Here is a 12362-nt window from a genome sequence, read left to right as displayed (position 1 = left end):
GAAGACCGCGAAACGGAAGGATATTTTCATTGCGGTTGTTTCGGAGGGGAAGTTGAAAAGAATTTCGAAGTAAAGACTATGTTTTACTCCGAAACTGGGGGGCATGTGTTGACGCCAGATTTCGACACGAGTAAAATCGGCATCAGGAGAAGAAGAAATGAGAAGATACAGCAGGATACAGGGGTGACAGTTGGAAATCGGCCGAGTGGTGCTACAGTTAAAGATCAGTTGGTTGGTGCTACAGTCCAGGATCGGCCGATGCTACAGTCCAGGATCGGCCGATAGATCTTTAGAATTCCGCCTCACTTGACCCTTGGGGTTTGGATCGGACGCGCCCGGTTCCCGATCGATTACCCCTTGCCGATAAGGGAATCGGCCGATTGGGAGGTTGGAATAGTTGGGGCAGTATGGGCTTAGAAAGGATTATAAGGATGAGAAGGGAATCAGCCCATGAAGCGCATAATAATCTACCTAGTACGCATTGTACTTGTAAATATTCGTTTTCTATTTGAATTAGAGATAGAGTTCTAGTCAGATAAGGAGTCGTCTGTACGGGGTTATAAATAGCCACCTTTGTAGATCTGTAATCATCAACAACTCAATACAACCAACTACTATTTCCTCGTACTTACTTTCAAGCAGGCGATTTCGCGAAATACTTTCTTCTTTTTCACGAGTTCGTACGGGTTGGCGGGGCTGCATCAACTTGACCTCCGACCGATCTTGTAAGTTCCGTCTACCGAGTAAATTCTAAGCTTTAACTTCGGGCGCATCGCTGTCGTTTCGTTTAGATTTATTCACTAGTTATCGATATTTACTAGAATCATAGGTTTCACCTGTTTTTCTAGTTTTATCACCAGTTATCCAGCTAGGAATCGGCAGTTTCGGCTTTTCTCATATTTTGCCATTTAATTTACTTATTCTACGCATAGCCGACTAGGTCTGTTCCTAGTGTTGCTACTGTAGTGTTGTACTGATTACTCCAATAGTTCTCATTCACGCTGCCTGGCAATCGGCTGCTTCATAGCCGATTTCTTTATTACGGCAAATCGGCCGATTCGCTGATGAGCTTTCTCGAGATCGGAAATTTAGCCGATCGCGACTTCTGGATCTGACACATGTTCTTCCTTACCAATCAACAGGTCAGATTGGCTGGCACGCCGCGCGAACCGCACCAGGGCAATCACCCGAACAGGAGTTAAGTAGATTCTCCCGGGTCGTGTGTCAGACGTTGGGGATTCGGTTGACCGATTTCGAGCGCCAACAGTATGAAACTTCATCCTGACACACATATGATAGTCATCTGGTTTTGCCTTTAAAACCGTCTGTGACATTATTTAAGCAAAAGTTGGTGCCTTAACTTTGAATTCAAGATGAGTCTTGAATTATTCTATGTAAAATTTTGTCATTCAAAATGTGTCTTGAATTACAAGTAGTGTGAACCTCATCTTTGATAGGCAATGAAATCACTTCTATTATCGACTGTGACTCGATCTCATATACTAGTGAGTTAACACATCAAAAGGTAATCACCATAATGATGTAAACTTTGAAGTAGTGGACGAGAAACTCGTTGCTATAGGCAATGTTTCAATAAATGCCTTGGACTCCACTTATATGTCCTACACTAGTAATATTAGGAGGTTATTTTGGAAGTAATCACCATGTTGACGTTATGATTATGAAAAACTAGTGAAGACAAGATGATTCTTGCAACAAAATTAAGGTATATGCCAATGGGTAGTGCAACTACTATAAATGTAGTATTTATATTCATGTGGGAATGAATGACTTGATAGTCATATTTAATTCAAATTTGCCATTGTATGAAATTTTAAATATACACATGTAAGGTAATCATCATAAGATGTAGACCTCTCAGTGATGAGCAAATTTGCTGCCTAAAAGCACATTCTCTGAGCAAATAAATTCTTACATAAGAACTTATCGCAACCAGTGTCTAGGTCGCATCACCTTGTGTTGTTCCAACATCAAATTTTATATACCTTAATTTTAATTTTGCATCATCTTCTACATGACGTAGAATATTGATTAAGTATTAATTATGCAAAAAAATAAATTGCATATGTAAAAGATTTGCGGATCATGATAATGCTCAACTACTGTAGTAAGTTTGGCATCTTTTTATGTTAGTGCTAATATCTGATGATATATCTAGCAGTGTACATGACAATACATAATTATAGAACTTAAGGACTTAATAAAAAATATGCATAATAGAATATTCTAAACATGTAAATAAACATAAAGTCTGGGGGCTTTCTTGTAAAATTTGCGAAGCAAATTGAGCGGAGACTGAATTGTGTTGGAGGTGGCCCGGTCCAGCATGGTTTGGCTGGCCTGCGGGTGCTCGACATGTTGGCCTTGCGGCCATTCGGCCTGAGGCGGCCCAAGCCAGCGGCAGCCTCGACTGCGAGCGTTGTGGGCCGAGCCTGCCAAATGCGGCCTGCCTGTCCGGCCTACAGGCCGTACAGGGTATACTGCCAGAGATGGCCCAAAGTGGCACGGCCTGGTTGGCCCGTATAAGGGTGAGGGGCGGTTAGGGTTCGCCGCCGCTTAGGACATGGGTGCGCCGCCGGCGCTGGTGGCCACGCCGCCGGCCTGCTGGCCGCACCACCAGCCCACAGGCGTGCCACCGGCTAGCCGCCGCCCCGCCGATGCACGGTCCCGCGCGCCGCGTCGCATCCTCGTCTCCAATCCGCGCGCTGCTGCCTTCATCTCCCGGCCGCGCCGCCCCGCCCCCCCTCGCCGGCTTCTAGCCTTGGCCGGCCGTTCAAGAGTCGGAGGAGAAGCCCAGCGATGTTGGGCTCCAAGTCCCAGTCCCGCGGCGGAAGCCCGGGTGCCGGTCGACGGCCGCGATGCGGCCGAGGGGCTGGGTGCCGCCGGCGCCACCGCCTTGGCCGTGGTCGGGCCTTCCGCTGCCAATGTGACCTCGGAGGAGTCTTCGGCGTTGAAGAACGGTGGCACGCCCCGGACAGCCGCTATGTTCCCGATGGTAAGACTCAGGTGCGTCGTCGTGCGGCTACAGGCGAAGCCCGATGTTTTGGTGTGCCGCCATTGGAAGGGCCGGCCTGAGGGGCAAATCCGGCGCTGCCAGCCGTCGCCATTGGGGAGTTCAGATCAGGAATCACCCCGATGCCATCGAAGGTGGTGCTCCGTGGACAGCAGGTACTCAGGACAAGAGGATGGCGAGGTGGCTCCTCTGGTGGTGTAGGCGTCGGAAGACGAGTTGCTGTGGAAAGAACGCAGTTCCATTTTCCATCTAGAATGCGTCAAAATGGTAAGAGCATAATGATTGCGTACAGTTTCTGATGCTTTTGTTCGCCTGTGATGATGGCCGATTGTTTCTTTTCTCGGTGGTGGATTCATCGACGCTGATGATGATCACCGAGATGGTAGAAAACGCCATGCACCAGTCCTTGCCTCATTCGTGCGGTGCCATCGGCAGTCCCGTGGAGGCCGCCGCGCCGGCCCTGTCGACCATGCCCCGCCGCTGTCAGGCTCGGTGTGGCTGCTCGCCGAAGTAGTTGCCGATGAAGAAGTCGAAGAACTGTGTCCTCGTCGTAGTGGCCGATTTGCCATCGTTGGAGAGAGAGTGCATGATAACGTGTCGAGAGTAGAAAATAAGAATCTGAGGATTTTCTTCTGGTTCCATTTGAGTAATTGTATCTACTACAACAACTTGTCAAATAGGTGCAGATTGATTTAACAACTCGTAAAATGTTCAATATAGTATAATAACTGTGGGTGCATATTGGTCCAAGAACTTGTACTCAAATTAGTGCAATAACCTAGTAATTGGTGCATCCACGGTCAAATGGTATAATGAGCAACATATTTGCTAATACCGGATCAGAGCATATTCACATCCGAATATATTACTGAGCATTATTTCACCATTGATATTCGCGTTGGAATGACAATATATTTGGCCAAGACTAAAACCTTCGTCATTTAAGAATTAATATTACGTATTCATATTAATTATCTTTAATACAATGATTTTATTTTGATGAGGAATATTCAATATTGATAAGTTCACCTTCACTATTTTTTACATGTGTTGATTATATGCATTGTTCAGCTACACAAAAAAACTAATATGCCAATACATACTAAAAGTACCTTTTAAAAGTTTGGCATAAATATTTTTAAAGGCTTGTGGCAAAAATAACAGAAAAAGCATCCTTATGTATAGTTGATAAATCTATACCTGTTATTAAAAGTGAGGAACGCTTCTACCTATTTTTTGATTTAGTCCAACTTCTATCAATGAGAGGTGGGCCTCATATTTAATAATAGGTACCACTTTTTTAGTTTGATCCAACTTCTATTAATGAGAGGTGGGTCTCATGTTTAATAATAGGTAAGATTAACGCTGCTACAGGTGGGTCCAGCTTTCTTTCTCCGTCTCCCTTTTCACCCATCTGTGCCGACGTCCACCTCTCCGCGTTGCCGTTGCGCTGTCGTCCGCCTTTCCCCACCAGCCACGGCCGGCCGCGCCCGAGCCGCCTTTGCCGCGCCAGATTCACCTCCCCAACCCCGACCGCTCCCAAGCCACCTGGTGTGCCGTCGCGGAGGGAGAGGGGGCTGGGGTGCCGGTTGGTACTGGCGCGCGGTCGCGTTCTCGGCCATTGTGGCGCTCGGCTGCCTCCTGCCCTTCGTCTTCATCCTCGCCGCCATCCCCGCGCTCGCCCGCCGCCCACCTCGGCTGGGGGAGAGGGAGTGGGGGCCGGCCAGATCCGATGGAGAAGGAGAGGGAGGAGAGAATGGGAGGAAAGGAGGTGGGGGCTATCGGGAGGAGAGGAGGCCTGTGGGTGCCGCCCCGGCCCAACGCCGACCGCACCGCCTTGCCCTGGCCGCCCGCGTTGCTCCGACGTCAGCCCTGGCGGCCTGCACGCCCGGCCACGCCCGAGCCGCCTCGCGTGTGCCTGCCGGCCAGTGGCCGGCCACCACGGCGTCCTATCGCACGATGTGTGCTCCGGGTAGCTCGCCGCATGCGGGAACGCGGCGCGCTATCGACGGTGAGGGACTCCGCGTCGCACCCGGACGCCTGCCGGTCGCACCAAGCACCGCAGCCTCTGTCGGAGCTGTCGAGCCGTGCGCCTGGCTCGTGCGCACGTTCGCTGGCCGGTGGCCAGCGACCATGGCATCCCATCGCACGGTGTGTGCTCTGGGAACTCACTGCACGTGGGAACGTTGCGCGCTTGCCTCAGCGCGGCGTGCACGGCGGCATGGTGGATGGAGATGTTGAAGGCCACCGGCGGCGGTGACATTCCACGAGCGGGCGGGTAGGATAGTTACCGCCGGCTGTTGATGACACGAGGCGATGAGAAGAGCCATCGCGGGACGCGTTCACGCTGCAATGAGGAAGAACACAAAGCAGAGCGCCAGAGCGCGGCAACAGAGGGTTGCCGAGGGTGGTATGATGCTTTCTTGCTCTGCTTCAGGTTCAGGGTGGGCATGAACTAGCAGCAATTACTCTGCGATTTTCAGAGGCTATACTGAACTTCAGGCTGACTTCAGATTATCTCTGATTGATACAATATTAGTACTTTAAAATGAACTTCAGATTAACTCGTTAGATTGATAGAATGTTGAATGCTACTAGAAATACCTGACCAGGTGCATGCAATGAATAATGAATTAGCCACTAAACAAGGTTAGCACAAGAAACTACTAATTAAGAGGCTAAAACATGTATCGGGATTTACTAGTATGAAAGGAACATTTCCACAATCACAAGCAAACCAGCCGAGCTACTGCTGACCACAATTTTCCTTCACCAAAAATCAAGTCACGGATTAACATGAGGCTCAGAGGAAATGAATCAAGAGCCACGACTCAACGCTGATGTAAGGATTAAGAAATTATTGCTTGAACCGAGCAACCATAGAGCAAAAGCATGCAGCCAATTAATAAACAATGGAGATAATGGTTAGAACACTATTCATTGAAAGCAACACTACACAGGAACAAAACAGGTGTAAGCTGCCGGCCTAGAAACATCAAGCTTGAAAGCTGCTGTCGCTGGCTCGCTGCTCACCTGAAAAACGAAGCCTCGCTGCTCCTGGTCTGCAGCTTACCTGCCCTTGCCGGCTGGCCGCTGCTGTTGCCTGGGCGGCCTCTCCCTCGCGAGAGCTGGGACGCTCACACCTGCTGAGAAGCTGGGCTGGTGCGTCTGGGTCACCAGCTGGCTGCGAGTGGGCCTCCTGCTCAGCCGGGCCGACTCCTCCCCGGCCTGGGTCGCCGTGCCTCGCGAGCCAGCGAGCTGGGCCGCATGCTCAGGCCTGGCTGGCCTGGCTCGCTCGCTGCTGCTGCGCAGCTGCTCAGCGCCTGGTGCCCGCACGCGCTCGCCTCCTGCTGCCCGATAGAAGAACAGACGGAAAAGCAAGAACGCGATGATCACCGACCAAACTTCAGACGAAAAGTCCTTTCTCAAACTTCCACGGATCGAGACGAGACGAAACTTCAGCCATAGAACCACCTTCTCAAAAGGATAATAGATCCAGGTAAAAGATCTCGAAAAGTCTAAGTACTCACCACGCATTTTGAAGAAAATCAAACGCTTACCAAGAATACAGTTTTGAAACTTCGAATCGTTTCGTAAGGGGACTGGAGCAAGCTACCATGAGACAAAAGATCTTCTTTCTAAAGAGCTTTCTAGGTTAAGCCTATTTCCCTCGATTTCTCTATTGCAATATTCAAATCAAATTCGTGAGGGATCTGAGGGGGATCGTATCAAGGTTGCTTACATGGATCCTAGCAACAAATTCCCCCAACAAACATTGCGGATTTGGGCTTAAACACGAAGAACAAAAATCACCCATAAATAGCTCTAAAAATAGGGGTAAATTTCAGATCGGAGAAGCAATTGAGCATAAAATTTAGAATACTTCATCATGTTCAGTTACAAGCTACTCTTAAGCACGAATAAAGCTAAGATGTAAAAAGATCAAATTAAAGATCTCTCGCCTCTCTCACCCTTAGAAACTCTCACCAACAAAATAAGAAATCCACCACCAAAACAACCCCTAGAGATGTTGCTGCCTCAACAGCCCTCTCCACACACACATATAGTCATTTGGCAAATATCCAAAATACCCTTATATGAAGCATACAACACAAATACCCCATAGGGGTAAAATCGTCCAATTTTTTCTCGGTACATCGAACGGAACCGGCGCCTTCACGACTTCGTTTCGCCTCGACGCAAGCTTCACGATGGTGTCACGCGTCCTCCGACTCGACGTCGTCCAGCCGCACCGGACTTGCCCCGGGGTTTTGAGGTCAAACCCTATTTCACACCACGCAGGCGTGACTCACCTCCGATTTTGAGGTCAAACCCTCTTGCACACCCTGCAAGGCGACTCACCGATGTCAACATGTGTCCGACCTCCACCGAGTTCGACGCCTCCAAGTCTTCGCTCCCACTCCCGGGCCACCTATTCGACTCGTCTCCATCCCACTTGACTCAACCGATGCCATTTCCATCATCGTGTGCTCTTGCTCTTCCGTGCACCATGTGGACCGCCCATGACTCCGCCCGAACTCTTCGGGTCCCTTGGTCTAAGCCTACTCGTGTTCACCCTTCATAGCCCTAGTACATCGGCATGAACATTTCGCTTGACCTTCACCTCATGTCGTCGACCGCCATGTTACATCCAACACCTGCACACCACAAATCAAGAGACACAACGCACAAGATATGTTTTACATAAATACCACAACACAACGCACACAACACAACAGAGCACATATGAAATAGTGACTCAACCGGTAAAGGTTCAAATCATCAAGTCAATCACTCATCACCAGTAGACCGAGGCACTTCTTAATTTGATCTCTCAAAACAAGATTGGATATTATGGAAAGAAAAGTAGAATAAAGAGAATATTCCCTATTCACGTAAGCTTCTTGTAGATTAATTTTTCTTAGCTGCATGAAGACGAATCGTGGAGTCAACGCAGGGAAGAGGGACGTCGTAGGAATCCAGCCGCACCATGATCGCAGAGTGAAGATAGCAAACGTGGTGGCGGCGGTCATGGCAGTTGCCCCATCTTCCGTGCGTAGTTATCGTGAGGCCGTCGCTGATGACACGCGCGCGACCTGGGCAGCGCTCGGTCCAATCTTTCGACGATTGCTGCCATCAAGCTCACCTTAGGACGCAGATGATGACTCCGCGATTAGATCGGAGGGCGTGAGTGGGTGGGCTTCATGTTGTCAGGGAAGGTGACGCCAGGGCAAGACGCCATCAAGTTCACTGGGGACGATCTCACGATTACCCCTACCTAGCGTGCTAATTATCGGATTTAGTGACCGACAGTCTATCTAGGGGTGCCCAAGTGGTAGATTTGTAGGCGGGAGAGATCGTAAGACCAAGAACTTGAATGGTAACACAGAGCGCAGGATTTAGACAGGTTCGAGCCTTTGGAGAGTAATACCCTACGTCCTGTGTTCTGGTGGATTGTATTGTTAGTATGAGATGCGTTGGGTTGAGTTTCAGTTAGGTTGAGTTACCTCGGAGGGTGTCTCTAGCCGTCTTATATAGGCTGACGACCTAAAGTTATAAGTCGGATATCAGATAGGATCTAATTCTAATCGGTTATTACAAGAAAATCAATCTGAATCGATTTACAACGAGTATCCCGTGATATCCAGGATCTAATTCTAATTGGTCTGAATCGATTTACAACGAGTATCCCGTGATATCCAGGCTGAATCGGTTCGCTCGACCTCCTACTTCACGGAACATCACACCTCGACCCGTATGGTATGATCGGGCGGACCCACTTATCGGGACCGATCAGCATCCTGAGCTTATCCCTCGGGTAGATTTCGTGATTCTCTTATCGTGTTAAACTTTTAGCTCGTAGAGCGTCGGACGCTTCCGTCTCTATCTGATAAGAAAGGTAACCAACGTCGCAACCGTCTGATACAGAGAATCCCCACCGCAACATTCGGTTTTGTTTCTCGCAACATTGTGAGGCTTTGCGATCCAAAAAAAATGAAAAGGGATCGATTGGTGGCGGTGAGCTCCACGCTCAATAACAGAAAAATCACAGCAGAAAGTCATCTCAAGTCCATGGAAAATTGAGTGACCACCACTAAAATCAATGATTTTTCCCCTCGAATTTGCCTCAAAATCATTAAATCAAGAGCATAAATCGGATGCAACACAAATCATGGCAACATGAATATTTGAAGTAGGAAATATGAAACATATGTAAACCATGACTGCAACAAACGGAATGAACTATTGCAACACTCGGAAAGCACAAGGACATACCAAATTAGCACTGCAACATTTGGAATACATTGATGAAACAATTATAAATTACCTTTGGCAACATCGACATATTATCAAATCTGTACAGTTTCTGTAATTGAAACAAATAGAATCTGTGTTCACGACATTCAAATCAACCCATTGCAACATTCATGATATAAACAAATCCCCCAACAAGAGAAAAAAGGGTAGCTGAACACAAATGAAGCAAATACACGGAACATCTCATTCAGAGTGTTGCAACGTCCAAATATTGAGCTTGAGGGCCGGGTCATCTCGCACTTGGTCGCGAGCTTGGGCACGTCAGTGAAGTGCGCGAGGAGGCGAGGGAGGGTGGAGTTTAGTGCGACGAGGCCTCGACGCGAAGCGGTGCTTTCAGTCGTTGGAGCCGGGGAGGCCGAAGGCGTGGGCTCAGAAGCTCTTCGGGGAGGTTGGCACTGTAGTCTTCCAATCCTTGGTGGCCTGAGCAATGGAGGAGAGGAGCTGCAGTGGACGCGAGGCGTCACTCACGTGGGTGCGGCAGCTTGCTACAGGGCGGGGGCGAGGGCACTAGCCAGCATGCGGTGGATCTGCCATGGAAGGATCTGTGGAGCCATGGCACTAGGAGAGAGGGGAAAAAAATTCAGGAGGAGAGGGAGAGGAGCGATGTCGAAGACGGAAAGAACGAGGGAGCTAGAGGGTCACGGGTCCACGGGCCACCGCAGCAGATAAGGATTAGCAGCGGTGCGGTCGTGCGGAGGGTGTCCGATTTTTTTTGTCTCGTCGGACGCCCTACGTGAAGCATTACCGTAGAAGAAATTAAGGACGGAAGATGATAGTTGTGTACGGCGCGAGAAGTGAAGTACTCATTAACTTTCCTCACACTACATGACTACAGGCAGCCTTTTTTTAACCAAAATGGCAGGAGCTCTGGCCTTCATTAAGGAAGAAAATAGAGTTTTAGAGCCACATGACATTGGCTGTGACGAACCCCAGCACAAGGAAAGCAACGAGTGCCAAAAACACAGAAAAACAGCGGGAAAAAGGTCCTGGAAGAGATCTAAGACAACAACATGGCACGCCTTCTTTGCGTAATGTCTTCTTTTATTCACGAGGCAATCTCCATAGCCGGCAATAACAGTTTTTGTTGAAGGATACGGCGATTTCGCTCCTTTCAAATGTTCTATGCCATTACAGGCAGCTCTTAGTCATAGTTCTCCTTGGAACATCTACTGGCACGGCCTTCATACGTGACCCATTAGACAAGCTTGGTGCAACCTCAGCACCATCCAACACGCCACTCGGTACCTCCTTTTTATCACGCAGCATTGAACTCTGGTCACGCTCCTTATTAACGAATTCCACTATGCTCTCCATGAGTCTCTCGGTGCCAGCACTCTCCGGCCCGTACAGGTGGAAGCCGTGGTCCTCACCGTGTAATTCCACGATAGTCACCTCGCCGCCCCACCAGCAGCCGCGCATGCGTGCCGCCAACCTGCGCCCGCGTTCCCGCACGCCAGCGCCCTTCTCGGCCACGGCTACCAGCGCCCGCCGGCATGGTAGTTGCGCGATCTCGGCCGGCGTGAGAAACCCACCATGGCCGGCCTTTTCATGTGGCAGCCACCCGGGTTCCCAGAAGTACGGATCCATGAGGAGCAGCCCCTCGACGTCAATGTCATCACCAGCCCGGCTGGCGCGTACGGCCGTGCGGTATGCGATGTCGCCGCCGGCGCCGTCGCCGGCGAGGAAAGTGCAGCGGCGGTCGGCGTGGTACAAGAGCCAGGGGTCAGCGAGGGACGCCGCCCACCGGAGCGCGTTCCAGGCGTCGTCGTGGGCCGCGGTTGTGGGATGCTCGGGTGGGAGACGGTACTCCACGGACACGACGATTGCCCCGGCGCGCGCGGCGAGGGAGGTGGCGTAACGGTGGTACGTCTGGCAGAACGCGCTCTCCGCCGCCGCAATCAAGGAACCGCCATGGAAGAACACGACGAGGGAAAGCCTCCGGCCCGTTATGACGGCACGGGTGGGTAGAAACAGGCGCGCCGCCACGCCGGTCTCTCGGTCGACGACGGCGTCCCTCGTCGCGACCCCGGTGATGCCAGGGTCCTCGGACGCTGGCACAAAGGGACTGCGCAGGACCCCCTCGATTCGGCCGTTCTTGTATACGAGTATCTTGAGAGGGAGGTCAATGGTGACCTCGCTGACGGCATTCTGGCCGGCTGGAGAGCTGCTCTTGTTTGCAAGCATGGTGAACTGGTTTTTCTATGTGACGAGGTTACTAGCTCATTATATAATACCAGGCTGTTGAGTTGCAGTTCTTCTGCTACTCATGGGTTTTTACAGAAATTGTCATTATTTTACTTGTCATTTAATTATATTTTTAATACTCAATATAATTCATTTCTTACCACCTCTCCAGCAATCTCTCTTTCCCAAATCCAATTACCGTGCTGAGAATGCTTCAGCTGATCCCCTTTACCTTTCCATTTTCTTAATAATTATTAGGACAAAAGAATAGTTCACTCCAACTCTCCCAAAATAAAGGGGGAGTTGTGACTCTTCCAATACAGTAGTTGAATTGTGATAAGATTATTAGGGAACTGCACAACTCTTCCAAAAAAACAATGAATGAGATATTGGTATATTCCAATCAACTAGTTATTGGGAAAGATTTATTGGGGAACTGCCGATGAGATGTATTAGCAGCGAGTATTATCTGAAGGTTGGCTGTGTACCCTGTTCTCGTTCCCTCTGGCCAGCAATTTCAGATCGTCAGTCTAACAAATAACTGTCCCTGCATTTTGTCAGCATGGGCAATAGTTTGTCATGCTACAGTTGATATTATTTGGAGTACAAACGAATCCAGTGTCGATATCGATATATGGTTATTGTTAACTGCCAACAAAGACCTGCAAATTTATGAATGTGAAAGGAAAAGCCAAACCAGTTAACAATACGAACCAGGAAACATTTTTTTCTGTGAGCGACAAATACCCTGAAAACTTTGAAGAGTATGTTAAAACCGCTATTTTTCATTTCAAAACTAGATAACTGAATTTTTGTATCTTCTGAG

At 49.3% G+C, this 12362-nt stretch overlaps 1 protein-coding gene across 1 annotated transcript; it reads right to left on the bottom strand.

Moving 5' to 3' along the window:
- Positions 1-9314: 9314 nt before the first annotated feature.
- LOC117851773 (probable carboxylesterase 12) lies at positions 9315-11614 on the bottom strand. Its single transcript, XM_034733671.2, has one exon. It carries the CDS (start codon positions 11534-11536, stop codon positions 10481-10483), a length of 1056 nt encoding a protein of 351 aa, XP_034589562.1. The 5' UTR covers positions 11537-11614; the 3' UTR covers positions 9315-10480.
- Positions 11615-12362: the final 748 nt, after the last annotated feature.

Source organism: Setaria viridis, chromosome 4, assembly GCF_005286985.2.
Source record: "Setaria viridis chromosome 4, Setaria_viridis_v4.0, whole genome shotgun sequence".
NCBI classification, from domain to species: domain Eukaryota; kingdom Viridiplantae; phylum Streptophyta; class Magnoliopsida; order Poales; family Poaceae; genus Setaria; species Setaria viridis.
This window is presented reverse-complemented; position numbering and strand designations above follow the sequence as displayed.

What these genes read in the sequence shown, in the direction of transcription:
- LOC117851773 (XM_034733671.2), bottom strand. Translation starts at nt 11,536, where the DNA reads ATGCTTGCAAACAAGAGCAGCTCTCCAGCCGGCCAGAATGCCGTCAGC.